The sequence below is a fragment of the Hylobates moloch genome, unplaced genomic scaffold (genome assembly GCF_009828535.3).
Source record: "Hylobates moloch isolate HMO894 unplaced genomic scaffold, HMol_V3 SCAFFOLD_22, whole genome shotgun sequence".
NCBI lineage: Eukaryota > Metazoa > Chordata > Mammalia > Primates > Hylobatidae > Hylobates > Hylobates moloch.
Genome location: NW_026652297.1, coordinates 7560727 through 7588595, shown reverse-complemented (window position 1 = coordinate 7588595; position 27869 = coordinate 7560727). Strand labels below are relative to the sequence as shown.

General features: G+C 43.0%; 1 protein-coding gene and 2 long non-coding RNA genes across 5 annotated transcripts in view; 2 read left to right on the top strand and 1 right to left on the bottom strand.

Annotated features, from left to right (window-relative positions):
• LOC116462100 (uncharacterized) overlaps positions 1 to 24829 on the top strand; it is a 39478-nt gene extending 14649 nt beyond the window's left edge. The window contains exons 3-5 of the long non-coding RNA XR_004246240.2: positions 17154 to 17298; positions 21544 to 21638; positions 24767 to 24829. This is a non-coding gene — a long non-coding RNA (uncharacterized LOC116462100). The remainder of the gene's footprint in view (positions 1 to 17153; positions 17299 to 21543; positions 21639 to 24766) is intronic.
• LOC131382259 (uncharacterized) lies at positions 452 to 25395 on the bottom strand. The gene is made up of 2 exons (XR_009211563.1): positions 24711 to 25395; positions 452 to 3142 (listed from the first exon to the last, which is right to left on the bottom strand). It is a non-coding gene; the product is annotated as an uncharacterized LOC131382259 (long non-coding RNA).
• U2SURP (U2 snRNP associated SURP domain containing) overlaps positions 25314 to 27869 on the top strand; it is a 57333-nt gene continuing 54777 nt past the window's right edge. For all 3 annotated transcript variants that reach the window (XM_032144359.2, XM_032144358.2, XM_058433321.1), the window contains exon 1: positions 25314 to 25421. In XM_032144359.2, coding sequence (XP_032000250.1) covers positions 25377 to 25421 — 45 coding nt within the window. In that variant the 5' untranslated portion in view covers positions 25314 to 25376. The remainder of the gene's footprint in view (positions 25422 to 27869) is intronic.

Below are 27869 nucleotides of genomic sequence, written 5' to 3'. Positions count from 1 at the left end.
AGAAGAAAACTACTGAAACCTATTAAAGACTATGAATTACAGTCAGCAACATCATATGATGGAATGAAAAATTAAAATCAAGGATTAAAATCTCCCATTAAAATCAAGGACAAAGCCGGAATATCCAAATTCACCACTATTATTCAATATTTTCTGAAGGCTTTAATGTAATAAGACTTCCTTTCCATAAATTTAACAACTGGTGTAATTATTGGAAAAAAGGATAAACTTTTTGCATTATACCTGGAAAATGTAAAAGACTTCACTAAAAGCAATGAGAACAATTAGAGATTTTAGCCCAATTGCTGAATACAAGATAAATAAGCCCAAATTGTTAGTTTTCTTTTATATTAGCAATTGTCTAAATAGGTATGGTGGGAAATAACCCATTCACAATAGTGACAAAATTATAAAATAACTTAGAACAAATTTAATGATAAAGGTACAAGAATGTATTAAAAGAAACATTAATATTTTATTGAAGAACCTAAATAAATAGAACATTACACCATATTCACGGAAAGAGAGATTTAATACATACATATCAATTCTTAACAAATTAACAAACACATTTAATGAAATCCAAGTCAAGACATGCAGATATATTTTCTTTGGACCTGGGCAAATGATTTAAGTGTTTGTGTGGAATAAAAATATGCAAAGGTTTATCGGATAAATTTAGAAGAGTAGTGAGGGAGCCCCTGCCTTACTGGAGAGAGAATACTTAGTATAAAGCTACTAAAATCAGAACAATATAATTGCAACTCAACTGCAATAGAATCCAGAGACAGACTGATTATATTTGAGAACTTGTATCATTGATGTAGTTTGGATATTCATTCCCATATTTGATCCCAATATTGGAGATGAGGCCTACTGGGAGATGTTTTGGGTCACAGGGGCGGATCCCTCACGAATGGTTTGGTGCTGTCTTCGCAGTAATGAGTGAGTTCTTGCTCTGTTAGTTCCTGTAAGAAATGATTGTCAGAAAGAAGCTGGCACCTACCCCCTTCTCTCTTGCTTTCTGTCTTGCCATGTGATATCTGCACATATTGGCTCCCCTTCACTTGCCACCATGAGCGAAAGGTTCCTGAAGCCCTTGCCAGAAGTAGATGCTGGCGCCATGCTTCTTGTACAGCCTGCAGAACTGTGAGCCAAATAAATCTCTTTTCTTTATAGATTACCAAGCCTCAGGTATTCCTTTATAGCAACACAAATGGACTAAGACAATCGTGAAGTTTGTGTTTCAATGAAGTGGAAAAGGATGTTTATTAAATGCTGTCGACATAATTAGCTGTTTGTATGAATATTTAGAAGATTAAGGTCCAGAGTGAGATTGCTTGGGCTCCCATCTCAGTTTTTATCTTAGTAGCTTGAGAGTAGATGTATAATCTCAGTTTGGTGGAGACTTAGTCCACAGCAAGTGGACTAACAAACAGGCTTTCCTCAGCATTGCTGGTGAGAGTGTGACCTGCCACAATCCTTGGGAAAGTTAAATCAGTGGGTAAATCAATAAAATTAAACTTGTACCTTCCTTTTGACCCAGCAGTTCCACTTTTGAAAATCCAGAAATAAAAAATACCAACAATTAAAGGGTAGATGCATACAGAAATTTGTTGCAATATTTTTTGTTGTTGTTGCACCGTTTTTTTTTTTTTTTGTAGACCACATACTCAGGAAAAAAACCCACAAAATAATCTGAAGGGTTTTTTGTTTTGTTTTTTTTTTTTTGAGACATAATTTCATTCTTGTTGCCCAGGCTGGAGTGCAATGGCATGATCTCAGCTCACTGCAACTTCTGCCTCCCGGGTTCAAGTGATTCTCCTGCCTCAGCCTCCTGAGTAGCTGGGATTACAGGCACCCGCCACCACACCCAGCTAATTTTTGTATTGAAAGGTTCTTAAATAAGGAAATGGATGAACAAGTTATGGAATATTATACAACTCTACTAAAGAATAAATTACACGTGTATATGTTGACCTCAAGTGACAAAAACCGGTTCCAGAATAATGACATAACGGTTAACATTTATTGAGCAATTACACCATGCTAAGCCATTTAGATGTGATGTCCTTGTACAACACTGTTGCAAGGGTTCTCTGTCAACCTTCTCTGCATCCTCCTCCTGGGTGTATCCTGGGCTTTGGCTTTTTCTGCTTTGTTTTATCTGTCTTGAGAAATGTACTGTCCATTGGTTGCTTTCTCTTCTGTTCTCTTTGACGTTTTAAATTTATCCACCCCTACCACTTTAAAAAATATCAGAAATATCTACACAGTGATGGTGTCTGGAACAGCAGGGGGCAAATGTGTATGTTTGGTTCACTCTCTTGAGCCAGAAGGCTTTAATTTCATGTTGTTAAATAAGAAACAGGGAAAAAAACAGCCCTACATATGCATGCATTGATTTATATAGATTTGTATGAGGGAAGAGGAAGATATCAGAGGTAAACATGAGAGTTAACATTTGATTTGACACGTAGGAAACCTATTGTCCTAGAGTAGAAAGCCCTGATGATTTTGTAAATGACATTGTTTCACTTACAATTGTAGATAAAACCTGAATCAACAGGCACTCTGTCTTTTGTCATCATACTACTTTGTCAGTTTTGAATTATATACTCACAAAGAAGGCAGGGTCCCATAACTGCTAAAAACAAGTTATCTTAATTAAGGCATTCAAGCCAGATGAAGTCTTTTAACATCCCAGTAGCTCAGACTAAATCAGATTGTTTTAGGACTTGTCGCTGCCATAACAAAGTACCATAGACTGGGTGGCTTAAACAACTGGTATTTATTTTCTCACAGTTCTAGGGCGGAGAAGTCCCAGGTCAAGGTCTGGTAGGGTTGGTTTCCAAGGACGGTTCTCTCCCTGGCTTGCAGACAGCTACCTTTTCACATGGCAGAGAGAAGGAGCTCTGGGGTCTTTTCCTCATCTTATAAGGGCACCAGCTCTACTGCATCAGAGCCCTACTCATATGACCTCATTTAACCTTTATCACTTCTTCTCAAGCTCTGTTTTCAAATACAGCCACATGGGGATTAGAGCTTCATCACAGGAATTTTGTGGGGGACATCATTCAGTCCATAGCAACTATTCCTCAGATTTTTATTTTAAATTTAAAGAAGATCTGTCGAAAAAAGCCTGTAAGAAAAGGAAAAAGAAGTTACATTTACGTACACCTTGGTGAAATATACTGAGAGCATAAGGAGATTTTAAAACTCCCTTAGTCCTCTCAACATGTATATGTTTGTAAAATTATTTTTGTTGCTTTTCTGCTAGCCAGTGGAATAAGCTCATTAAAAGTCAGTGGAGCAGCATGTCCCATTATCAGCATACTAAACCACAGGATTAACGAATATTCTAGCAAAAGCAATCACATTTATTAATGTCCCCATGGAGCTGTGGTCTGAAACAAAAAATTTAACCATAATAATTTGGTATCCATTAATCAAATAAATTAATTCTTCCATCTACTGTTCCTAGTCTATTTCAAATTTCCTGATAATCAAAGGGGGGAAAAGGGAAAAGAAATAATTTTATTTTTAAAAAGAATAACATTGGGAAAAGAATAAACCCAAAGGAGTGTAAACAATTAATTTGCATTAGTTGGCAACTCATGATTCTGGCAAAATCACATGCAAAGAGCTAATGAACCCGTTGACTCCATTGGTAACCACATTCTGTAGTTGGAGGAGGTAGTAGGAATTTAGAATCAAAATGATTGCCTGGAATGGCCGACAGGGGTACATGAAGACAGATGGTAAATAAAGGGGAAGGTTTTTTCCATTCATTCACCCAGTATAATTATCTCCTTTTTACCAGTGCTAGGTGCTTTTCAAAAATGATCTCATTTAATCCTCTCGCTAACCCTTACAGATGAAGAAATCGGATGAGAGGGAGTGGAGAGGAGGGAGGGCTGGGTTGAGGGGAAGGGAGAAAAAGAGAGAGGGAGACACACACACACACACACACACACACACACACACACACACACACAGACACACACACAGTGGGGGGAGAGAGAAAGAGAGAGGAAGAGAGAGACTGACCTGACCAAAGGAACACAGCTTGCAAGTCAGGGAGCAGAGTTAGAAATGCAGAGCAATCTGACTTCAAAGCCTGTATTCTCTATTCCCTGTCACACTGTAGGTGGACTGTTGTTTATACTCGCAATTATTTGCTTCATCTCTGTATCCCTTCTCAGAGAGTGAGAGGGCAGAGGCTGTGTCTGTCTTGTTGATTCTTGTGTCCATCACTGCACTCTGCAGACTCCTCTCAGTGGTCTCTGTTGGGAGCAGGACACTTCCTGTTACATTTACTTCCCATTTGGTGCAACCTGCTAAGGATTTATTCATTTCACCTCAGCCAGGCCGTTGGTGCCTGTTCTCAGATTGCCTGATCTCCTGCCTTCACCCCTTCCCTTTAAACCATCTTCCATGCAGCAGCCAGTGGTCTTCTAAAATGTAAATCAGATAATTTTGACCTTTGAATAAACCGCAAAACCTTACCATGGCCTCCATGCCCTATTCCAACCCCTGCCCCCACATCTGTCCCGAAGACTCTGACCTCCCCATCACTACTCCCTGGCTCCAGCCACAAAGGCTCCCTCACGCTTCTCTCTCTGAGCTCTGTTCCACCTGAGAGCCTTCCCACCAGCTGCTTCCTTTGCCCTCTTCATTTTCTTTAATTATTCAAAAGAAATACATGCACAAGGAAGCACATATAAGAGTATTTATTGTAGCATTGCTTGTAATAAAACAGTTGAAAACAACCTTATGTCTTGCATCAGTAGGAGGGGCCTATACCCTTTGGGGTGTATTCTCTGTACTTGAGAATATTATGCAGCAGTTAAAAAGACCAAGATAGGCCAGGCACTGTGGCTCACGTCTGTAATCCCAGCACTTTGGGAAGCTGAGGCAGGAGGATCACTTGAGGCCAGAAGTGTGAGACCAGCCTGGGCAATGTAGCAAGACGCATCCCTACAAAATAACTTAAAAATTAGCTGAGTGTGGTGGCATGTGCCTGTAGTCCTAGCTACTGTGGATGCTGAGATGCGGATTGCTTGAGCTCAGGACTTTCAGGCTGCAGTGAGCTGTGATTACACTACTGCACTCCAGCCTGGGTGACAGAGCGAGATTCCATCTCTAAAACAAGCAAAAAAGACCAAGATATGCACGGATGGAGTATAAATTGGCACAGCTCCTGTGGAAGGCAGTTTGGCAAAATCTATCAAAATTAGCTATTCAAATACCCTTTGACTGTGCAGTTTCCCTTTGGGGACCTTATGCTGCAGACATATTTACACACATGGAAAGTAACATACGTACAAGGTTCTTTATTATAGCACTGATTGTAATAGTAAACATTGAAAATAAACCAATACTACATTGACAGGGCTCTGGTTAAATTATAGTATAGCCATCCAGGGGAATACCATGCCTCTGTAAAAAGGACAAAGATGCTCTAATAGATGTTCTGAAAGATGTGGAAAGGCACTTCAAGCTTCAGAACAGTGCCATAAAATATCCATGAATTGTGTGCCAAATGGGGAAAAATAACCTATATTCATATTTGATGGAAATGCATGAAGAGTAATTATTTGTCATAAGAAACAAACAACGGTGGTTACCTAGGAAACTAGTATGAGAACTGTGTAGACAAGGGACAGGAATAGGGAGGGAAACTTTTCTTTTTTTTTTTTTTGAGACGGAGTCTGTCTCTGTCGCCCAGGCTGGAGTGCAGTGGCGCAATCTCGGCTCACTGCAAGCTCCGCCTCCCGGGTTCACGCCATTCTCCTGCCTCAGCCTCTCCGAGTAGCTGGGACTACAGGCGCCCGCCACCACGCCCGGCTAATTTTTTGTATTTTTAGTAGAGACGGGGTTTCACCGTGGTCTCGATCTCCTGACCTCGTGATCCGCCCGCCTCGGCCTCCCAAAGTGCTGGGATTACAAGCGTGAGCCACCGCACCCGGCCAAGGGAGGGAAACTTTTCATTGCACATCTTTTTATTCTTTTTTGGGTTTTAACCACATAAATGTGTTACCCGTTCCCCCCATATGCCTATAACGAGGAAGAGGTGGGTCTGCATATACTGACATGAAAAGGTCTGCAAAAGATATTGCTCAGAAAAACAAGCAAGTAGCAGAACAGTGTGCACATGCTTGTCCATGTCTAGAAAAACAAGGGGGATGGCCTCAGGAGAAGGGCTTGAGAGGGGGGCCTGAAATGGTCGGGGGTGGGATGGCCAAGAGGGACTTTCCCTTTAGCGGCATGGTTCATTTTTTTTTTCCCAAGAAGAATGTAGTATGCCCTACTTGTTAATTACTTATAAATAAAGGAATAAAAAAGCTTTCTGGGATTGGTATTGTCTGGCGATGACCAGATCAAGGGTCAGGTTCTGGGAGTTGGTGACCGAAATGGAATGAAAGTGAGGTTGGAGTTAAGGAGGTACAAGAAATGTTGAGCCAGGCTGTTACCTAGATGTACACAGATGTTCAAAAGCTGGGATGTGGGGTGCTGGGAGCTGGGGTAAGACACTGAGGGGTAGCTCTGAAGGCTACAAGGAATGGGGGAGGAGCCTCTAGAATTCTTTTTTTTTTTTTTGAGACGGAGTCTGTCTCTGTCGCCCAGGCTGGAGTGCAGTGGCGCAATCTCGGCTCACTGCAAGCTCCGCCTCCCGGGTTCATGCCATTCTCCTGCCTCAGCCTCTCCGAGTAGCTGGGACTACAGGCGCCCGCCACCACGCCCGGCTAATTTTTTTTTGTATTTTTAGTAGAGACGGGGTTTCACCGTGGTCTCGATCTCTTGACCTCGTGATCCGCCCGCCTCGGCCTCCCAAAGTGCTGGGATTACAAGCGTGAGCCACCGCGCCCGGCCGAGCCTCTAGAATTCTTTATCAACGGAGGCAGCTCCATGACTTCTAGAAGGGATGGCTGGGGGTTCTAGAGCTGATCTGCATGGCAGGAGAGAGGACTTTTATCTGATAGTGCAAGAGAAATAGTTCAGACCTGGACTGTCCAATGTAGTGGCCACTGGCCACATGTGGCTGTTGAGCATCTGAAATGTGGCTAGTGCAACTGAGGAACTTAATTTTTAATTAAATTTAATGTAAATAGCTACATGTTTAGTTATGTTTCTCATAGTCTCAGATCTAGACTGAAGTGCCTGAGGAACTTGGGACTGGTAATATGGGGTATGGAAGAATAAGTGGTCTCCACTAGAAATGCCAAAAGGTTGTAGAGTGACTTAGGAGAGTGCCAGGATCCTATTCACGAGGAAAAGTGCTCCCGGGACAGATTGAATGTATGAGGGCAGAAGATATTTATGTGGAGACAAGGATCTGACACTTCCATCATTGCAGAAAGTTCAGTTAGACGGTGCAGGTCTAGCCACATGCTGCTGCTGAGCCCTTGAAATGTGGCCAGTCTGAACTGAGATGCGCTGTGAGTGTAAATAAATACACACTGGATTACAAAGACTTGGTATAAAAAGAGTGTAAAGTATCTCAATAATTTTTAATACCGATTACAAGTTGAAATGTTTTAGATATAGTGTATACATTTTATTTATATTACAACTGTTTCTACTTTTTAAAATATAGCTACTAGAAAACTTAAAATTACATATGTGGCTCATGTTATATTCCTTTTGGACAGAGCTGATCTAAAAAAGTGCAGGGAAAAGGTTGAGAGGGGCACCAGGTCAAAGCAGGGCTGAGGATTATGAGGATAAAAGGCATTTTGGAAATGATGGCCTCACATTGGTACATTTTGGTCCCAGGTGGTATTTGGCCTTATCTCAGCTTGATGGGGAGAACTGTCATGGGCTCTGCCAAGGGACTGGGGTTCCAGCCCAGAAAGCGGTAGTACGGGCCTGGTCAGATAGAGGGGTGGAGGAGTGATGCAGAGGGCCTTGTTATGAGGATAGTTCAGGACTTTCCCAGGTTCTCTTTTCCCTCATTAAAATGTACTTCTCCCTCTGGTCTTAACTTGGCTAATAACACCTTAAAGTTTTACCCCTTTTTATAGAAAAGTTTGGCCTGATTAAGACAAACCCTTCTCTTAAACACATGAAAAGGTGCTCAACTCACTTATAATAAGAGAAACACAAAGCAAAATATAAGGACATACCATTCTTTACCTAGCAGATTGGCCAAGATAAAAAAAAAAAATCAGGTTCAAACGATGTGGGGCAAGGTATGGGAAGACAAGGGGTTGGGAATTTGATTGGCACAACCTTTATGGAAGACAAATTGGCAGTGTCTGTGACAACTTTAATTGTGTATATCCTCTGACTAAATCCCAGTATTTATCCTACAGAAATACACATTGCAAAATGATATATGTAAAAGGGTGTCCATTGCAGTACTGTTTACAAAAGTAAGAGACTGGAGTCAACTTAAATGTTAATTTATAGAGACTGATTAAATAAATTATGGGTATCATTTCAATCAAATTATAAAATAATGTAATTTTAATAGCAGACAACTGCTAAAAATAATAAGACAGGTCTCTAGGTCAGATGTAGAAGGATCTCTAAATTATTGGTAAGTTTAGAAAAAGAAAAAGAAAGTAACAACCATGTATGTAGCATACTGCCATTTCTGTGGGGGCAAAAAACCCAATATATTTGTGGACTTATATATTTACAAATGTATCGATTATTTTTTTGAAGGATATATAAGAAATCAGCAAAGTGGTAACTTCCAAGGAGGGCAAATGCATTGTAGGGAGAAGGCCGACTCTATCTCTCACTGTGTACTATTTTGTATCTTTTTAATTTTATGATATAAATATATTACGCACCAAATAAAATGAAATAAGACATTTTAAAACTTCTCTTTATGTATGAATTTCCTCTTATCACAACTCCATAAAGTGTCTGGGCGCGGTGGCTCCCGCTTGTAATCCCAGCACTTTGGGAGGCCGAGGCGGGCGGATCACGAGGTCAGGAGATCGAGACCACGACAAAAAATTACCGGCGGTGGCGGGCTTGTATCCCCACTACTCGGAATGCCGAGGGAGGAAAAGGCTGAACGAGACCGACTTCGTGTCTTTGCCCACACTTCACGATACAGCTCTTCCTGCTGCTGCAACTGTTTTTGCTTTCTAGAGACTCGGAATTACTCTCTTTCCACTTAGTAACTGAAAAAAAATTGCATTCATGTATGTGATTGTCAAGTACAGTATCTGGATTTACCAGTTTTTAGTTTTCAAGAACTATTTTTTTCTCTCTACTTTGTCTTTTTCTTCATACTTAAATGTCTATCATTAAGTTCATGAAAGTTTTTTTCTAGAATATTTACATTTAAAAAGCACATTTCAGCTGGGCATGGTGGCTCACGCCTGTAATTTCCAGCACTTTGGGAGGCCTAGACGGGTGGATCACCTGAGGTCTGGAGTTCAAGACCAGCCTGGCCAACATGGTGAAACCCCATCTCTACTAAAAACACAAAAAAGTAGCCGTGTGTGGTGGTGGGTGCCTGTAATCCCAGCTACTAGGGAGGCTGAGGCAGGCAGGAGAATCACTTGAACCCAGGGCAGGGGGAGCCGGGGGGAGGCGGAGGTTGCAGTGAGCTGACATCGCGCCATTGCACTCCAGCCTGAGCAATAAGAGCAAAACTCTGTCTCAAAAGAAAAAAAAAAAAGCACATTTCTCTTATTCTTTTACATTCTCTTGTAATATACATTTCAGTTACACGAAATTGAAAGACAACCAAATGCAGTGTGCCCTCTAGTGGTTAAAGAAAATGATTTACAATCCACCTCTCCTGAGCCAAATACACAGATCAAATGTAATTTTTCAAAGCCTACATTCAGTTATGTGGATAACTTAATTGGTTATTTCAATGTGGCTTTTGTCCTCATATGAAAACATGGCATATCAAAAAAATTGTTCATCTTATAAAATAATCATTTTTCTCTATTTGCAAAAACAAAAAAAGTATTGACCTATTTGCCTGTTTGTGGAATAAACAATATATTAAAATAGACCAAAGAATGGGGAGTGAAAAGTAAATTTCCTCCCACCCCTGACCCTCAGAAGCTAAAGATGGGTTCCCTAGTGGCAAGCACAGTTGCCAGTTTTTAAATAAATATATTGTGTATATGCATAAACAAATACATGTTATATTAGTTATCTACTGCTACATAGTAGATTACCCAGAACTTAGTGGCTCAAAACAACAAACATTTATTATCTCACATTTTCTGTGGGTGAGGAAAGCAGCAGCTTAGCTAGGCCCCCAGCCCTGGGGCTTTCCCAAGGATGTAGTCAAGCTGTCAGCTTGTGCTGCAGGCACCCACCACCACGCCCGGCTACTTTTTTGTGTTTTTAGTAGAGATGGGGTTTCACCATGTTGGCCAGGCTGGTCTCATGTCTCATGTATCAGCTCGGGAGGATCTGCTGTCAGGCTCTCTCAAGGGGTTCTTGGCAGGATTTAGTTCCTCACACATTGTTGGGCCGAGGGCCTTATTTCTTCACTGGCTTTTAGCCTGAGGCTTCCCTCAGTTTCTTGTTACACGGTCCTCTCCATAGGACACCTCACAGCATGACAGTTGGCTTCATGGAGTGAATAAGAGAGAAGAGCCGGAAAAGGCAAGCAAGACTAGAAGCCAAAGTTTCTTGGTAACCTAATTTCGGAAGTGATATCCTATCACATTTGCTATGTTCTGTTTGTTAGAAGCAAATTCCTGGGTTGAACCATATTTAAGGGGAGAGGATTAAATAAGGGCATGGGCACCAGGAGTAGGAGATCACTGGGGGCCATCTTAGAAGCTGCCTGCCACACAGTTGTATATGATATATCTATAGATGCCTTAAAAAAAAACTTAAGAGGCCGGGCGCGGTGGCTCACGCTTGTAATCCCAGCACTTTGGGAGGCCGAGGCGGGCGGATCACGAGGTCAGGAGATCGAGACCACGGTGAAACCCCGTCTCTACTAAAAATACAAAAAAAAAAAAAATTAGCCGGGCGTGGTGGCGGGCGCCTGTAGTCCCAGCTACTCGGAGAGGCTGAGGCAGGAGAATGGCGTGAACCCGGGAGGCGGAGGTTGCAGTGAGCCGAGATCGCGCCACTGCACTCCAGCCTGGGAGACAAGACAAGACGCCGGCACAAGAAACCTTCCAAAAAAAAAAAAAAAAAAACTTAAGGTTCTGTACCTTGCTTTTGTCATGTGATAGTGTATCTTGGAGCAATTTCTAAGTCAGTACAGAAAGATCTCCCTCATTCTTCTAACAGTGACATAGCATTTCAGCCCCCACCTCTACAGAGAGCATTCTTCGGGCATGCCATACCAATCCTTCTTAAAAGTCCCATATTGAGAAAATTTTTGCAATCTACTCATCTGACAAAGGGCTAATATCCAGAATCTACAATGAACTCAAACAAATTTACAAGAAAAAAACAAAGAACCCCATCAAAAAGTGGGCAAAGGATATGAACAGACACTTCTCAAAAGAAGACATTTATGCAGCCAAAAGACACATGAAAAAATGCTCGTCATCACTGGCCATCAGAGAAATGCAAATCAAAACCACAATGAGATACCATCTCACACCAGTTAGAATGGTGATCATTACAAAGTCAGGAAACAACAGGTGCTGGAGAGGATGTGGAGAAATAGGAACACTTTTACACTGTTGGTGGGACTGTCAACTACTTCAAGCATTGTGGAAGTCAGTGTGGCGATTCCTCAGGGATCTAGAACTAGAAATACCATTTGACCCAGCCATCCCATTACTGGGTATATGCCCAAAGGATTATAAAACATGCTGCTATAAAGACACATGCATAGGTATGTTTATTGCCGCACTATTCACAATAGCAAAGACTTGGAACCAAGCCAAATGTCCAACAATGATAGACTGGATTAAGAAAGTGTGGCACATATACATCATGGAATACTATGCAGCCATGAAAAATGATGAGTTCATGTCCTTTGTAGAGACATGGATGAAGCTGGAAACCATCATTCTCAGCAAACTGTCGCAAGGACAAAAAACCAAACACCACGTGTTCTCACTCATAGGTGGGAATTGAACAATGAGAACACATGGACATAGGAAGGGGAACATCACACACTGGGGCCTGTTGTGGGGTTGGGGGAGGGGAGAGGGATTAGCATTAGGAGATATACCTAATGTTAAATGAAGAGTTAATAGGTGCAGCACACCAACATGGCACATGTATACATATGTAACAAACCTGCACGTTGTGCACATGTACCCTAAAAACTTAAAGTATACTAAAAAAAAAAATAAAATAAAAAGAAAGAAAAAAGTGATTGCCATTTTGCCATTACTTTCAATGGGAAAATCGCAATCACTTCTGCACCAGTGTAATATCACTTTATCACGACAGTTTTGACATAAGATGAGAATAATTCTGATTTTATTTTTACAAAAAGACAAGTAGAGCCTTGTGGATGCTTGATGACAATAATCTTTGAATATTAGTAATGTCAATATTAGTTGACATTAATAACGTGTTCAATGCCACATTTTTTAGTACATTTTCATTGGTTTCTAAGAAGAAATAGGTTATAGATTTAATGATCTTTGTACATGAAAGGGAAAAATTTTACTGCTTGTTAGAATTATAATTTTAATTTTAAAAAAGTCCCATATTGGGCCGGGCGCGGTGGCTCACGCTTGTAATCCCAGCACTTTGGGAGGCCGAGGCGGGCGGATCACGAGGTCAGGAGATCGAGACCATGGTGAAACCCCGTCTCTACTAAAAATACAAAAAAAAAATTAGCCGGGCATGGTGGCGGGTGCCTGTAGTCCCAGCTACTTGGAGAGGCTGAGGCAGGAGAATGGCGTGAACCCGGGAGGCGGAGCTTGCAGTGAGCCGAGATTGCGCCACTGCACTCCAGCCTGGGGGACAGAGCGAGACTCCGTCTCAAAAAAAAAAAAAAAAAAAAAAGTCCCATATTGATGGATATGAAGGGCATTTTTTGTCTTTTGCTGCACACCTTCTTTACCTATGTGAGAATAGAATTGCTGGGTTAAAGGGTATGAGCACTTCACATTTTGATAGCTATGGCCAAATAGACATTCAAGGGAGGTTGTACCAATTTATTTTCCAACTATGAAGTATAAGAATTGTCTGCTTACCCACAGTTTCTTTTCTTTTTTCTTTTTTTTTTTTTAGACCGAGTTTTGCTCTTGTCACCCAAAATGGAGTGCAATGGCACGATCTCGGCTCACCGCAACCTCTGCCTCCTGGGTTCAAGCAATTCTCCTGCCTCAGCCTCCCAAGTAGCTGGGACTATAGGCGTGTGCCACCACGCCCAGCTAATTTTTGTATTTTTAGTAGAGACAGGGTTTCACCATCTTGGCCAGGCTGGTCTCGAACTCCTGACCTCATGATCCACCCGCCTCGGCCTCCCAAAGTGCTGGGGTTACAGGCATGAGCCACCGCGCCCGGCCCACCCACAGCTTCTTTAAGCATTTTTCCACAAGTTTTAATGAAAAAGGAAAAGAGAAATCACCAGAGAAAAACTAAAATTCAAAGTCCAGTAAACTGGACAAATTGGAGTAATTAATTCTTATTAACCAGAAATGGAACAAGGCTCTGATATCTGCATAATTTTGAGCTGGATTTATCAGGGTATTTTCCCAGTTTAATATACAAATGAGAGGAGGGACCCTTTAGTTTAGGCTCAAGTTTGCCTGGTGATCTTTTGTGGCTCCTGTCCCTACAATCTTAGATGTTTCCCCCTCTGAGAGTTGTGTGGCTTTCTTAACAGCATTCAATAGCTGGCATATCAGATTCCAACTTCATCTGGAGGATATGGCACTAATAGATAGTGATATGGTTTGGCTTTGTGCCCCACCCAAATCTCATCTCGAATTGTAATCCCGGAGGGACCTGGTGGGAGGTGACTGGATTATGGGCAAGCTTTTCCCCATGCTATTCTCATGATGGTGTGGGAGTTCTCACAAGAGCTGATGGCTTTAAAAGTGTTTGGAAATACCCCCTTTGCAGCATTAATCTCTAGCCTGGTGCCATGTAAGTTGTGCCTGCTTCCCCTTCTGCCATGATTGCAAGTTTCTTGAGGCCTCCCCAGCCATGTGGAACTATGATTCAATTAAACCTCTTTGCTTTATAAATTACCCAGTTATTTATAGCAGTGTGAAAACGGACTAAAACAGATAGCAAAGCAAGTTTACACTGATTAATTACTTTTGAAACTTTACAACTGTGGCCACTTTTGACTTTTTTTTAAACTGATGTTTCAGTCATTAGAAAAACAGAGAATGTTGGGGGTAAAAAGAAGTCTTATAAGTCACACATAGCTTAAATGCTGCAGCTTTTCCCCAAATTCTGGAATCCTTTCTAAATCAGTCAGCATCTGTCTATGTGTCTTCACACACAAATACTCATTTCATTAAGGCAGATTGTTCTGTTAAACAAGGAAAAAGCTTTAGAGTTTAAAAAATTATTTTGTACATGGGGTTGAAATAAAAATCTGTTGCTTTGTGCCTCTTTCCAAAGCTTTCTTCTCTGCTTAAGTGGTCACAAGGAAAAAGTCTTTGTTCCTTGTCAACAGCTCCCACAGCTTCCTCAGGTCTGCTCTTCTCCAGGAGGATTATTTTTTCTTTTTTTCGAGACAGGGTCTTGCTCTGTTGCCCAGGCTGGAGTGCAGTGCTGTGATCATAGCTCACTGCAGCCTCAGACTCCTGGGCTTAAGTAATCCAGGAGGACGATTTTAATTGGCATCATTCCCTTTTCCCAAAAAATAATTTTAAGATGCACCACGGCTGGGCGCGGTGGCTCACGCGTGTAATCCCAGCACTTTGGGAGGCCGAGGCGGGCGGATCACGAGGTCAGGAGATCGAGACCATCCTGGCTAACACGGTGAAACCCCATCTCTACTGAAAACACAAAAAATTACCCGGGCGTAGTGGTGAGCTCCGGTAGTCCCAGCTACTCGGGAGGCTGAGGCAGGAAAATGGCGTGAACCCAGGAGGCGGAGCTTGCAGTGAGCCGAGATCGCGCCACTGCACTCCAGCCTGGGTGACAGAGCAAGACTGTACAAAACAAAACAAGACAAAACAAGACAAAACAAAACACAAAACAAAACAAAACAAAACACAAAACAGATGCACCACAACACTAATTCCTCTCCTCCGAAGATATTGAAATGGGAAAAGTTCCCTTGTCCCCGTTGCAAGGCGTGTGACAGGGGAGTGGCTCGCTTCTTCAGTGCCCCGCTGCTCAGATCTCTAGGGGAGCATACAGACGGGCAGGGAGGGTGTGGGGCTCTGACCCCATGGCAGTGTCTAGGGGTGGATGTTTACAGCTCCTGAAGCCCCAATGTGCTACCGTGTGCTTTTTTAGTTTTGCCGCCTATAGGCGGCTTGTGTTAACCAGTTCAATTAGCCCCCTCTACCTTGTTGCAAGGACAGAGGGCTTTCTGTATCCTGGGTTCTTGTCTTGGTGTACCAGAATAATCGGATCACACCTGGGCTTGGAGAATGAGTGCAAGGTTTTGTTGAGTGGAGGTAACTCTCAGCAGAAGGGGTAAGTTATAAGGAGGATGGAGTGGGAAGGTTTTCCCCTGGAGTCAGGCTGCTCTGTGGCCTGGGCTCTCCTCCAACTGCCCCAGCCAAACTCCAAGCCGTTCTGCTTCTGCCAGTCAGTGGCATGCCAGTTCCTATGGATGTGTTCCTCTCAAAGTCCAGCCACCTGAGCGTTCCTCCACTGATGTGCTTCTCTCGATGTCCAGCCGCCTATGTGTCTTCCTGCTAGGGTCTTGGGGGTTTTTATAAGCACAGGATGGGGGCATGGTGGGGCCACGGTGGTCTTGGGAAATGGAATATTTGGACAGGAAAACTAAAATGCCTGTCCTCACCTAGGTCCATGGGCACAGGTCCGGGGGTGGAGCCCTCACCAGGGACCTGCCCTTCCCTTCCCAGCACTTCCTTGCCCCCCTTCCATATCAATATTCCTGCTCTAAGATTTAAAAAGATGTCAAGCATGAAGACTCGTTTAATGGCAGTCTTTCTGCTCATCCCCACATGATAGTAGGTGTATTTTTAGGACAATTGATTCAGAGCATGCATAATGACAAGAGCTGCTTTAAGTTCAAGAATGTTTTGACAACATTCATAGGACTATGTATTCACAATAGCCAAAGCTAGAAGCAACTCAAGTGCCCATGGACAGATGAATGGATAAACACTGTGGTATGGACATATAATGGAATATTACTCAGACTTAAAAAGGAAAGAAATTCTGACACATGCTACAACATGGATGAACTTTGAAGATGTTATGCTGAGTGAAATAAGCTAATCACAAAGGGACAGATACTGTATGAATCCATTTATATAAGGTACCTAGACTAGTCAAGTTTATAGAGACAGAAAGTAGAATGGAGGTTGCCAGGGACCAAGGGGAGAGAGGAAAGGGAAGTTGCTGTACAGTTTCGATTTGGGAAGGAGAAAAAGTTCTGGAGATCGATGGTAGCAATGGTTGCACAACAATGTGAATGTACTTAAAGCCACTGAACTGTACACTTAAAACTGCTAAAATGGTAAATTTTTAGTTATGTGTATTTATCACAATGAGAAATTATAATAGCCTATCAATCACAGCAGCATCTCCAAACATTTGAAAAGTAGTTGTATATGTATCTGAAATCTATTATTCATACAATCGACAGTTTTGCCCCTCCTTTGAAATCTTCACTCATTCCACAGCAAGCCTCTGAGGGCCATTTGGACTTTCTTTGGGCACAATTGATTAGACCAAGAATGAGCGGTTAGCCCCAGTTGGACTATTGAGAACCTTGTCCTAAGAATTTGGAATTTGATTTTAGAAACTTGTTGTTAGTCTCTGTGTAGGGGTAAAGGTGAGGTAATATGGTTGGGAGCTATCGGGCAGTCATCTTTTTCCATGTTCACTTTTTATTCAACAAATATTTATTTTTTGTCTACTCTGTGCTAGGCATTGTGCAGGATGCTGGGATTCAGTGGCATCCCTGCCCTCCTGAAACAGAGCAAGCCTGACTATAGGGAGATGATCTCTAAAGTTATTTCTCATATTTTTGTTAGACCTGATATTTTGCATTACTGTTTTCTAGTAAATGAACAACACAGTATGCCATGATTTTTAAAAATTACATTTAACTTCCTATTTTTTAGCACGTTTTTCAGCACCAGGACAAGCATCATTGCTCAAGGAGAGCTTGGTTGACAACAACAGGAAATTAGAAGGAGTCTGAATTGTAACAAATGTGGCAAGAGCACCAAGATCACTCTGTGTGTGTTCACAGAAAATGTACCAAAGGTGGGTGTTTTGTTTACCAGTGGCAGCAGCGCCACCACGTGGCAAGATAGTAAATGATGTTTGTAATTTCTATGCCTGCCTGCATAGAAATTACTCAATTCTTGAAGGAAAAAAAAAAGCAAAAATTGGGCCTGAAAGGGGATCTGTATTATTTCACAATTGGTACTTGAAGGGAGACTTTTAAGTCTGTTTCAAATTAGCATAATTGGAATCTTCTTAAAGTGAGGCAACACTGTGCTAAGGTCTTCATCCTGCCCTCTCAGAAGTTAACCCCAGAGGTGAAATCTTGAGAGCTGGACAGACACTCCCAGTGGTTCTAGAGTATCCTTCATTAGGTCTTTCCTGACTTCTCCCAAACCAATCTTCTCCTGCGTTTCCATAAAACTGTTTCTGGTGCTGATTTCATTCCTTAACAAATATTCATTGACTACCTGCATAGTGGTTACTCTGTTCTAGGTATTGCAGATGCAGCAGTGAACAAATCAAACTAAAATTTCAGCCTGTACTTCTTAGCATCTTGTTGTGATACATCTGGGAGTCTTTTACTCCCTGCAAGCCCTTTGACAACAGGGACCTGTCTTATCCCATCCTCACTGGAACCACGCCTTCTACCCATTGAATTCCCAAGTTAACAATTTCAGAACTCAATTGATTAAAGATGACTATATTTATTAGGACCATTCCCAAGTCAGTTCTCTGGTGGGATGAAAGCTGTATCCTTTCAGCCAGGGACAAAATACAGAAACAGAAAGTTCATTATAGATCCTATGGTAAACTGAATAATGGCCTTCCAAAGATGTCCACACCCTAATCCCCAGAACCTGCAAATATATTGCCTAACATGGCAAAGGGACTTTGCAGCTGTGATTAAGGCTCTTGAGATGGGAGATTATCCTGGACTGTCATAGCAGAGCCAATGTAATCACAAGGGTCCTTATAAGAGGGAGGGAGCAGAGTTGGAGAAGAGATAAGGGTGGAGGCAAGTGTCAGAGAGAAGATGCTGATGGAGGAGAGGACCACAGACCAAGGAATGCAGGTGAATTCTAGAAGCTGGGAAGGGGAAAGAAAAGGATTATTCTTTAGAGACTCCAAAATGAGCACAGGCCTGGTGGTACATTTTATATTTCTGACCCCCAGAGCTATAAGATAATACGTCTGTGTTGCTATAACCCACTAACTTTGTGGTAATTTGCTACAGCAGCAATAGGAAACTATACAGATTTCTACCTGTCCTCCTCCTAATCTGCGTTCCACACTGCTCATTTTCACTGGTGTGCAGAGTGGGACATTTCTACTTTGTTCCCTTGTTTTCCCAAGTCATGGAGATGTCCTGGTTTGTCTTGACACAAGCCTCTAACAATGTTTCTCTAACAGGGCTGTGTGACCGTTGGCATTCTTTGGTGTATCCTCACAGTCCCTGAGTTTTCTTATGAGAGTTTTAAATTCTATTCAGTTCCACAGTTAGCTAAAAAAAATTAATGTATAATTCAATGTACAACCCAAAAAGTTATCCTCATCCTCATAAGGATACTAAAAGCATCTCATTAGAGTCAGGAACGAGACAAGAATGTTTGGTCGAGCGCGGTGGCTCACACCTGTAATCCCAGCACTTTGGGAGGCTGAGGCGGGCGGATCACGAGGTCAGAAGACCGAGACCATCCTGGCTAACATGGTGAAACCCCGTCTCTACTAAAAATACAAAAAAATTAGCCGGGCGTGGTGGCGGGAGCCTGTAGTCCCAGCTACTCAGAAGGCTGAGGCAGGAGAATGGCGTGAACCTGGGAGGTGGAGCTGCCAGTGAGCTGAGATCGCGCCACTGCACTCTAGCCTGGGCAACAGAGAGAGACTCCATCTCAGTAATAAAAAAAAAAGACAAGCATGTTCATTAGCACCACTCTTAACATTATTCTGGGGGTACTGGCTAATGTAATTATACAAGAACAAAGTATAAAAATGGGAAAAGAGGAGGTAAACTGGTAATTATTTGCAAATATGATTGTATACCTGAAAGTTCAAGGGAATAAACTGAAAACCTATGTAAATAATAAAAGAATTCAGTAAACACATTACACAACATTAATATATCAATGAACAGCTTATTTAGGACATACATAAATACAAAAACTTACTATATTCACAGTAACAACAGAAAAGACAAAATACCTAACAAAGTAACTGGAAATAATGCAAAGTTAATGTGAAGGAAACGGAACAAAACTTGAAAAAGAAGAAAGGTATGCCATGTTGTTTTGATAGAATCTTACCACTATAGCAATGTCAAAATAAAGCCTTATGTGTTTTAAGACCACTGTTACTAACAACTTTTGTTATTAACAGATAAGGGAAAGTCTTCTTTCATTTTCTTTTCATAACTTCATTCTCCACCCAGCCTTTAATATTACCTGGTGTTGTCTCATGAGTTTCAGTAAATATGGGGATATGTAGGCTTCGCACTGGCCAAAGCCAGGTCACAAGTTAAGTGAGGCCTTATCTTTGGTGGTCCAAGTCAAGCCCACCTTTGGGTTGCCTGGCCATGGCAGGAGAGAGCTCCCCAGATTTGCTGTGTGCTGGTTCTCATGACCTGCCACAGGCACCTTGAGTCCTCCTTTATCACACACACGCGCGCACACACACACACACACACACACTCAGGAACGCTCATTTCCATTTCCACAGTACGCCATCTGGACCCTCCTAGACTTTATTAACCTTGTTGATAAAATAATTCCTACACAGTAAAGGTTTCCTTCTCACTAGGATCATAGTTAAAATGGCAATTTCTATTATCTTCAACATGGCGCCAGTGTATTCTTGGGCTATATACTTTTTGACATCATTTTTTAAAAAATGCCACTGCTAATTATTATTATTTTTTTTTTGTAGAGACGGAGTCTCACTTTGTTGCCCAGGCTGGAGTGCAGTGGCACGATCTCGGCTCACTGCAACCTCTGCCTCCTGGGTTCAAGCAATTCTCCTGATTCAGCCTCCTGAGTAGCTGGGACTACAGGTGCACGCCGCCACGCCAGCTAATTTCTTTTGTATTTTAGTAGAGAAGGGTTTCACCATGTTGCCCACGCTGGTCTCGAATTCCTGAGCTCAGGCAATCCGCCTGCCTTGGCTTCCCAAAGTGCTAAGATTACAGGTGTGAGCCACTGCACCTGGCTGCCACTGGTAATTATTATTGTCAAAGGAATCTGTATATAATCAATAAGTGAGTCAGGTAATTTGTGTGTGTGTGTGTGTGTGTGTGTGTGAAAGGGGGAGCAGCTGCTGTTGCTACTAAAACCTTATTCATTAACACTTACGTTGTGGGGTGGGTGTGGGGCAGGCAGTCAAGTTCATCAGAAGGAATTTTCCATTCCACACTGACCACACCTCCGTGAAGGCTGTTTCCTAATTATTCCTAGAAGCAGCTAGGATCTGTCTTAGCAGAAGACACTAAGTCTGATTTTTAGTTGTCTCTCCTTTTATCTTCTTTCTTCAGAGCCTAGCACATGCTAGAAACTCAATAAATGCCAAAGAAGCAAATGGAGTGTTCCTTTTACCAACCTGTATCTGAAATCCAGAGAGCAGGGAAAAGCTGTTTAAAAACCGTCTAGAATGAAAATGCCACCAAGTAGGAGCAGTCCATTGGCACAACACAGGAGGCTGTAGCTTTGGGGCAATCATTTTTTAAGGTCTCTATCTTTCAGCATGCTCAGGTTCCACAGCTGTTTGTATTGTTAAATATTCTCTCCACTCCACTTTTTTCCTCCCTGAAGAAATCAGAACATTTTTGGTGGGGAGGTCTAAAAATTATTGTGAGCCCTAGGCACTGAGCCTCCTGTACCTTACTAACAAGTCAGTTCTGGTTGGTGTCTGGGGGAACTGGTTGGTAATGTTTTGATCATCACCCCAGGTAAGAATTACACTGTACATCAGAAGTAGAAAACTGAAATGCCTACAAGCAGGCTGGGTATGGGGAATTTGTCCAACATGTATGATGAGTGGGTGGCTAAACTGGTATGCATAGCCCGCTTCCCTAGACGTCGCTGCAGGCCACCTCACCTAGATTGTCCCCCAGTGTTGCCAGACTTCCCCATTTTTCAAGAAAGGCTAGAAACCCTGAGTTTTATGTAAAATCTCTCTGTTTTAAAATGCTAGCTCAAATTTCAAAGAAAAAATCTCCCTGAATGAAGCAAACAAAACATCTCAGTATTGTATATGGCACTACTTTGTAATTTCTCTTGAACATATCTGCTGCAGGGAGAAGCCTTAAAAACAAATGGCAGGTGTGGGCACCAGAGAATCAACACATCAGGAAGAGAAAAAGGGCACAGTTTTAGTGTAATTGTAAAAAGGTAATACTAGTTGCAGTAAATTGCATGATTCTTACTGTTTATGGGTAGTCCCTTAGCACTAATCTAATTATTCAGATTCCATAAAATTCCATTTGGATTATTTTCATGCTATTTCACTTTCCTGAATCTGTAATTTGGGTAATAGGGCCAGAATTTCATGTATCAAGAACTCTTACTCATAATTGTGATGTTCAATTTTTTTTTTTTTCCTGAGATAGGGTCACTCTGTTACCCAGACTGGAGTGCAATGGCAAGATTCCCAGTGCTCTGGTGGTCCTCCCACCTCAGCCTCCTATCTGGGACTACAGATGCATGCCACCACATCTGGCTGATTTTTAGATATTTTTTTGTAGAAATAAGGTTTTGCCATGTTGCCCAGGCTGGTCTCGAACTCATGGGCTCAAGCCATCTGCCTGCCTTGATCTGCCCGCCTTGGCCTCCCAAAGTGCTAGGATTACAGGCCTGAGCCACTGTACCTGGCAATGATTTTGAATTTTTAAAAGCGTACTTAACCCTTAATAAAGGCCCGTATTATTTCTAGTCACATCACATTTGTCTGACTTGCTTTGGGGCTTACAATATAAAAGAGAGGAAAGAAGTCTGCATTCTTTTGTTTTTGACTCTTTTTTTTTTTTTTTTTTTTTTTTTTTTTTTTTTTTTTTTTTTTGAGACAGAGTCTCGCTCTGTGGCCCAGGCTGGAGTGCAGTGGCGCAATCTCGGCTCACTGCAAGCTCCGCCTCCCGGGTTCAAGCAATTCTCCTGCCTCAGCCTCTCCGAGTAGCTGGGACTACAGGCGCCCGCCACCACGCCCGGCTAAGTTTTTTGTATTTTTAGTAGAGACGGGGTTTCACCTTGGTCTCGATCTCCTGACCTCGTGATCCGCCCGCCTCGGCCTCCCAAAGTGCTGGGATTACAAGCGTGAGCCACCGCGCCCGGCCTGTTTTTGACTCTTTAGGAGTATTTAGTAAAAATTATTTTTAAAATAAGTAGGACTTTGGGGATTTGACTGAAAAGCTGCACATACTCACTTTCTAGTGACAAAATCTAGTGGCATTGTCAGAACACCACATGGCATACCTAGTCCCACTTCTCCTCTTCATCTCAGCTGATGATTTCACTTTCTAATCCTATACTGTAAACAGTTAAGATCTAGGCCGGGCGTGGTGGCTCACGCCTGTAATCCCAGCACTTTGGGAGGCCGAGGTGGGTGGATCACGAGGTCAGGAGATTGAGACCACCCTGCTTAACATGGTGAAACCCTGTCTCTACTGAAAATACAAAAAATTACCTGGGCGTGGTGGCAGGCGCCTATAGTCCCAGCTACTTGGGAGGCTGTGGCAGGAGAATGGCGTGAACCCAGGAGGTGGAGCTTGCAGTGAGCCGAGATCGCGCCACTGCTCTCCAGCCTAGGCGACAGAGCGAGACGTCTCAAAACAAACAAACAAACAAACAAACAAAACAAAACAAAACTCTGTTAAGATCTAGTGTGCTGAGCTCTTCAAAGTGGTAAAGTATAGGTTCCTTGGAAACAGAAGGGTCTCTGATTTAGGATTGGTGGGGAGGGAGGACTGTAAGCCTTCCTAGAGGAAGGGACATCTTCACCCAGAGTAGAATTGGATTAGACTTCAATGAGAGGGCAGGGCAAGGTTGAGAGAAGAGGCCCAGAACTGAAAAAGTATGACAGAATCCAGCAGTAGAAGTAAATTCAATTGGGTTGGAGGGTACAAGTCATTCTAATTTCACGTGTAGCACTTGTCACTTTCAGATCACTTCTTGTTTACTGTCTGTTCTTCTACCCTCATACCCTCACACAGAATAGGAGGCCTGGCCTGCTGATTCCTTAGTGGCTGGCATATATGTCTGTTAATCTTTCCTGAGGGCCAGCCTTGTGTCAGATCCTGTTCTAAGTGCTTCCCTCGCTCCCCATCCCTGCCATTCAACAAAATTCTACTTCTTCAGAGCTGGTTCAAATGCTTTCTTCTCTATGACCACCCCCTCTGCCCCGCCCCGTCTCTTTTCCTCGCTCCTACTCTCAGAATTAATGACTTCTTTCAGAGGTCCCTCACCTATTGATCCCTCCTCGCAGCATCAATTTAATTATGCATAGTGTTAGTTTGCGGTTTCCTTGTCTCCTCCATTTCTCATTAAGTTTTAAATCATATGAAGACAGTGCATGTTTATCTGTCTCTGTAAGCCCTACAACACTTTGGGCAGGCTTTTACACACAAAACGGGGCTCAAATTTTGAATAAATGAATTAGGGAGAGGTCCACAAACGCCCTCCACTCCCACCCTAGTCTTTAGAGCAATACTTTAAAATAAAAATCTGACCATTTCAACCTTGTTAAAGGCCGATCTTCATTCTGAGAACAGAATTCTAACTCCTACGCACGATGGTGACCTCAGGGCGCTGTGTGAACCTGCACCCGCACCCCTGTCCAACCACGTCCCTCCCCACACCTGGTCTAATAAAACGACTGCTTTAGGTGACCTGCACGATCGGCTGTACTGATTCATGCCACAGGCTTTTACCTCAACGACTCCCTCTGTCTGGAATGTCCTTTCTTTCCTTGCCTGGCCTGATTCAGGCATGGCCTTCTCAAGCAAGCTTTCCGTCTTTGAATCTAGGCCCTGATTAAGAACTTTTTAATCCGGGCGCGGTGGCTCACGCTTGTAATCCCAGCACTTTGGGAGGCCGAGGCGGGCGGATCACGAGGTCAGGAGATCGAGACCACGGTGAAACCCCGTCTCTACTAAAAATACAAAAAATTAGCCGGGCGTGGTGGCGGGCGCCTGTAGTCCCAGCTACTCGGAGAGGCTGAGGCAGGAGAATGGCGTGAACCCGGGAGGCGGAGCTTGCAGTGAGCCGAGATCGCGCCACTGCACTCCAGCCTGGGCGGCAGAGCGAGACTCCGTCTCAAAAAAAAAAAAAAAAAAAAAAAAAGTACTAAGTACAGAAAAGTTTAATATGGTGCTCCCCCATTTAGTGATTAAAAATGAAAACAATACTAAAGTGTAAAATGTAATCTTTAAAATGTCACACAACTTTACATGCATGCTAGATTTAGAATACCGTCTGTATTTACGATTTTCTCTTATTGACTGTCTCCACGCGCACCCACTCTGCAGACGCCCTGAAGAGTGTCTATCGGATCACCCTCAGGTTGGGGCAAACGCTCCTCTTCTCGGCTTTTCAGGCGCAACCTTATCTCAACATTCACCATCTTCAGATGAGCAGACTGCAAGTTTGCCTCTCCCACCAGCATGGGAGCTGCCGAAGCGGCGAGAACAGCGTTTCCGTCCATCGAGCGCCAGGTCACCCGTCAGCTCCAGTCCTATTTTGAGTTGAAGTAAAAGCTCCTCCCTAGATGGCCAGTGCACGTCTTTAAAAAGCGGCTCCTTTCCCACAAAGGAAATACGACTGGTTCGCATCTATCAAGTGTTGGCGTTGGGATAAGAAAGTGAAATATCACCTGGCCCTGGACAAGGAGATTCTCTGAATTCCCGGACCCAATAACACGATCAAGCACCGTGACTCCCAGGAAAACTAGCGGAGTGAGCACGGCTGAGGAAATTGCTGACACCGGAAGTCACGTGAGCGGCTGCCCCTAAGGTCGCTATCTCGACAGTCGACTATTCAGCCTTGCAGGCGCCTCTGGCGGGCTTCACTGAGATCCGCTGTTTCGGTGCTCGACTCGCCCGTGCTGCTGCCGCCGCCGAAGGAGGGGCAAAGCTCAAGATGGCGGACAAAACGCCAGGCGGATCTCAGAAGCCCAGTTCAAAGGTAATTTCTGACAAAATTTCGTAAGTCAGCGGATCTACCACTGTCGTCTGGGGCCCACAGACGCTTCTAGCCTGTGAGAGGCGATTGGAATTGGGGTCTGCGTTCTAGTCGCGACGGTAGGCCCGGGCGCCGCCGCACCGTGGTGCGCAGGTTGAGAGGCCTGGTATCTCCCCTTAGTCCCAGCCAGGATTCACCTCGAGACTGGCGTGCCCAGGGGGTGGAGGCGTGAGTGCTTCGGCCCGCGCTTGGCATTGGAGTGAAATCAGGAATTCAGATTGAGGTCCGAAGCCGTGAAAACGCTCTCCTGTATCAGCTTCCTGCGCCCTGAGGCCGCCCGACAGCGCCTGGGAGAGACGCGGGAATCGCTTCCCGGTGCTTTAAGTGTCTGCTGCTTTTTTCTCGGTTTTGGATCTCACTCACTTCCGGCCTCCCTCAGTTTCCCTCCAAGGAATGAATAACCTCTAGGGTCGCCAGCTGTGAGGGGAGGACCACTAGGGCAAAGACGCGGAGTGGGAAACGCAGAGGCGGGAGCAGCTCTCCTTTGCAGTGCTGCATAGCCAAGGTTAATGTACACTCTACACGTGGTCTTTACCTTAAGGGGAAGTAAAAAGCACTTTTGAGGGTAGAGGACTCGTGGTCTCTTTCTTCATGTTGGAGAAACAGTGAAAAGAGAAGCTCCGTAGACTTCTAAGCTACATACGATTAGAGAATTGCATTTGTGTTTACAGGGAACTCTGGGCACGTATTGTGAAACCAGTGAGCTGTGGTAGTAGTTAAGCATTAGTAAGGTTGGGTTCTTAGTTGCCATCTTGGGCGGGACATTTAATCGTTTTTTTCTTTGGGTTTCTGGTGTCGAATATATTAAAAGTAATTGGTACTGCCACGAGGTAGTTAAACTTTCCGATGCTGATGCACGAAGGTGTATAACACTTTCAGGTGCTAGGGACTGTCACATCTTAAAGAGTGTGTGACTATAAATCAGCTATTAGAAAGTTAAATTTACGGTAGGAGAGAAGCTTGCGTTTACTGTTCTGAGAAGCATCATAACTCGTTTTCTACTTGCTTTCTCTAATCCGACTGTTTATGCCATTTGGTGAATGGAGTTCATAATTAGTAATGATCTTAACAGACATCCTTTAGTTACATGGAAACTTTGATAAGGGGCCAGTTTCGGCTGCTTTACAAGGTATTGTGTCAGGTTTTTTTTCCCTCCTCAGTACATTTCCTCGTCTCCCTCTCTTTGGGGGCGAGCTCTACCAACTCTTCTCAACAGACTCATGACACAAGAACATACCGTTAGGAGCTATTATAAAGCTAGCTACATTCATAACAAGTCATGCATAAGCCTCACAATTTTTGTTTCTTCTCAAAGTAATATTTTAAGTATTACCTACTTGAGGTCTTGGATACATTGAAAACATTTCAATGCCTGTGTTCAGACTTCCTTCTAAAACAGTGCTTCTCAGGATTGTTAATGTATGGCTGTTCTCTATAAATAAATTATTGGATTATCCAGTAATCTTTTCTGTTTATATTGCCTTAGATTGTAATCTCTTGATGCTATTAACAGATTTCTTACCGATGTCTGTAAAAGAAATCAGAATATCTTAACTAATTTGGAGGCTGCATAATGCAGTGGGAAGATTATGAGTTTTGTTAACAAGAGATTTGGGTTCAAATCCTGACTTGGTAATTAATTATATTTGCGGTAATATTAAGGCAGATTGCTTAAACTCTGGAGCCTCAATTCCCTCATTTGTAATGTAGATATAATTCTTCTTTTTACAAGGTTGATATAAGGATCAAATGAGATAATGTCTATAAAGTACATAATAAATCTTAGTTTCTTTCCCCTCTCCTTTTTTGTTTTTAGAGGAAATAAAAAGTTCTTAGCTTTCAAAATGTCAGGATAAATTTTAATCCTGTGATTTGGAATCTAAGTCATCAGCTGTTGAAATGACTGCCCAGATAGCTACTTTTTATTTCTTTTTTTTGTGAAAGAGTCTCACTCTGTCGCCCAGGCTGGAGTGCTGGAGTGCAGTGGCACAATCTCGGCTCCTTGCAACCTCTGCCTCCTGGGTTCAAGTGATTCTCCTGCCTCAGCCTCCCGAGTAGCTGGGACTACAGGCGCCCACCAGTACTCCCGGCTAATTTTTTGTGTTTTAGTAGAGACGGGGTTTCACCATGTTGGCCAGGATGGTCTCGATCTCTTGACCTCGTGATCCACCCCCCTCAGCCTCCCAAAGTGCTGGGATTACAGGCGTGAGCAACCGTGCCCGGCCCTGCTTCCCTGCTTTTTATTTCTAACACATAATTTATTAGAGAAAGTGTAAGATCATTTTGGCTAATACTACAGTATTTGGAATTTCTAGCCTTTGATAACTGGTTTGATTTCCTTTCCTCTGGAAAGAACAGATGAGTGGCTTATATTTTACAATACAGATGGAG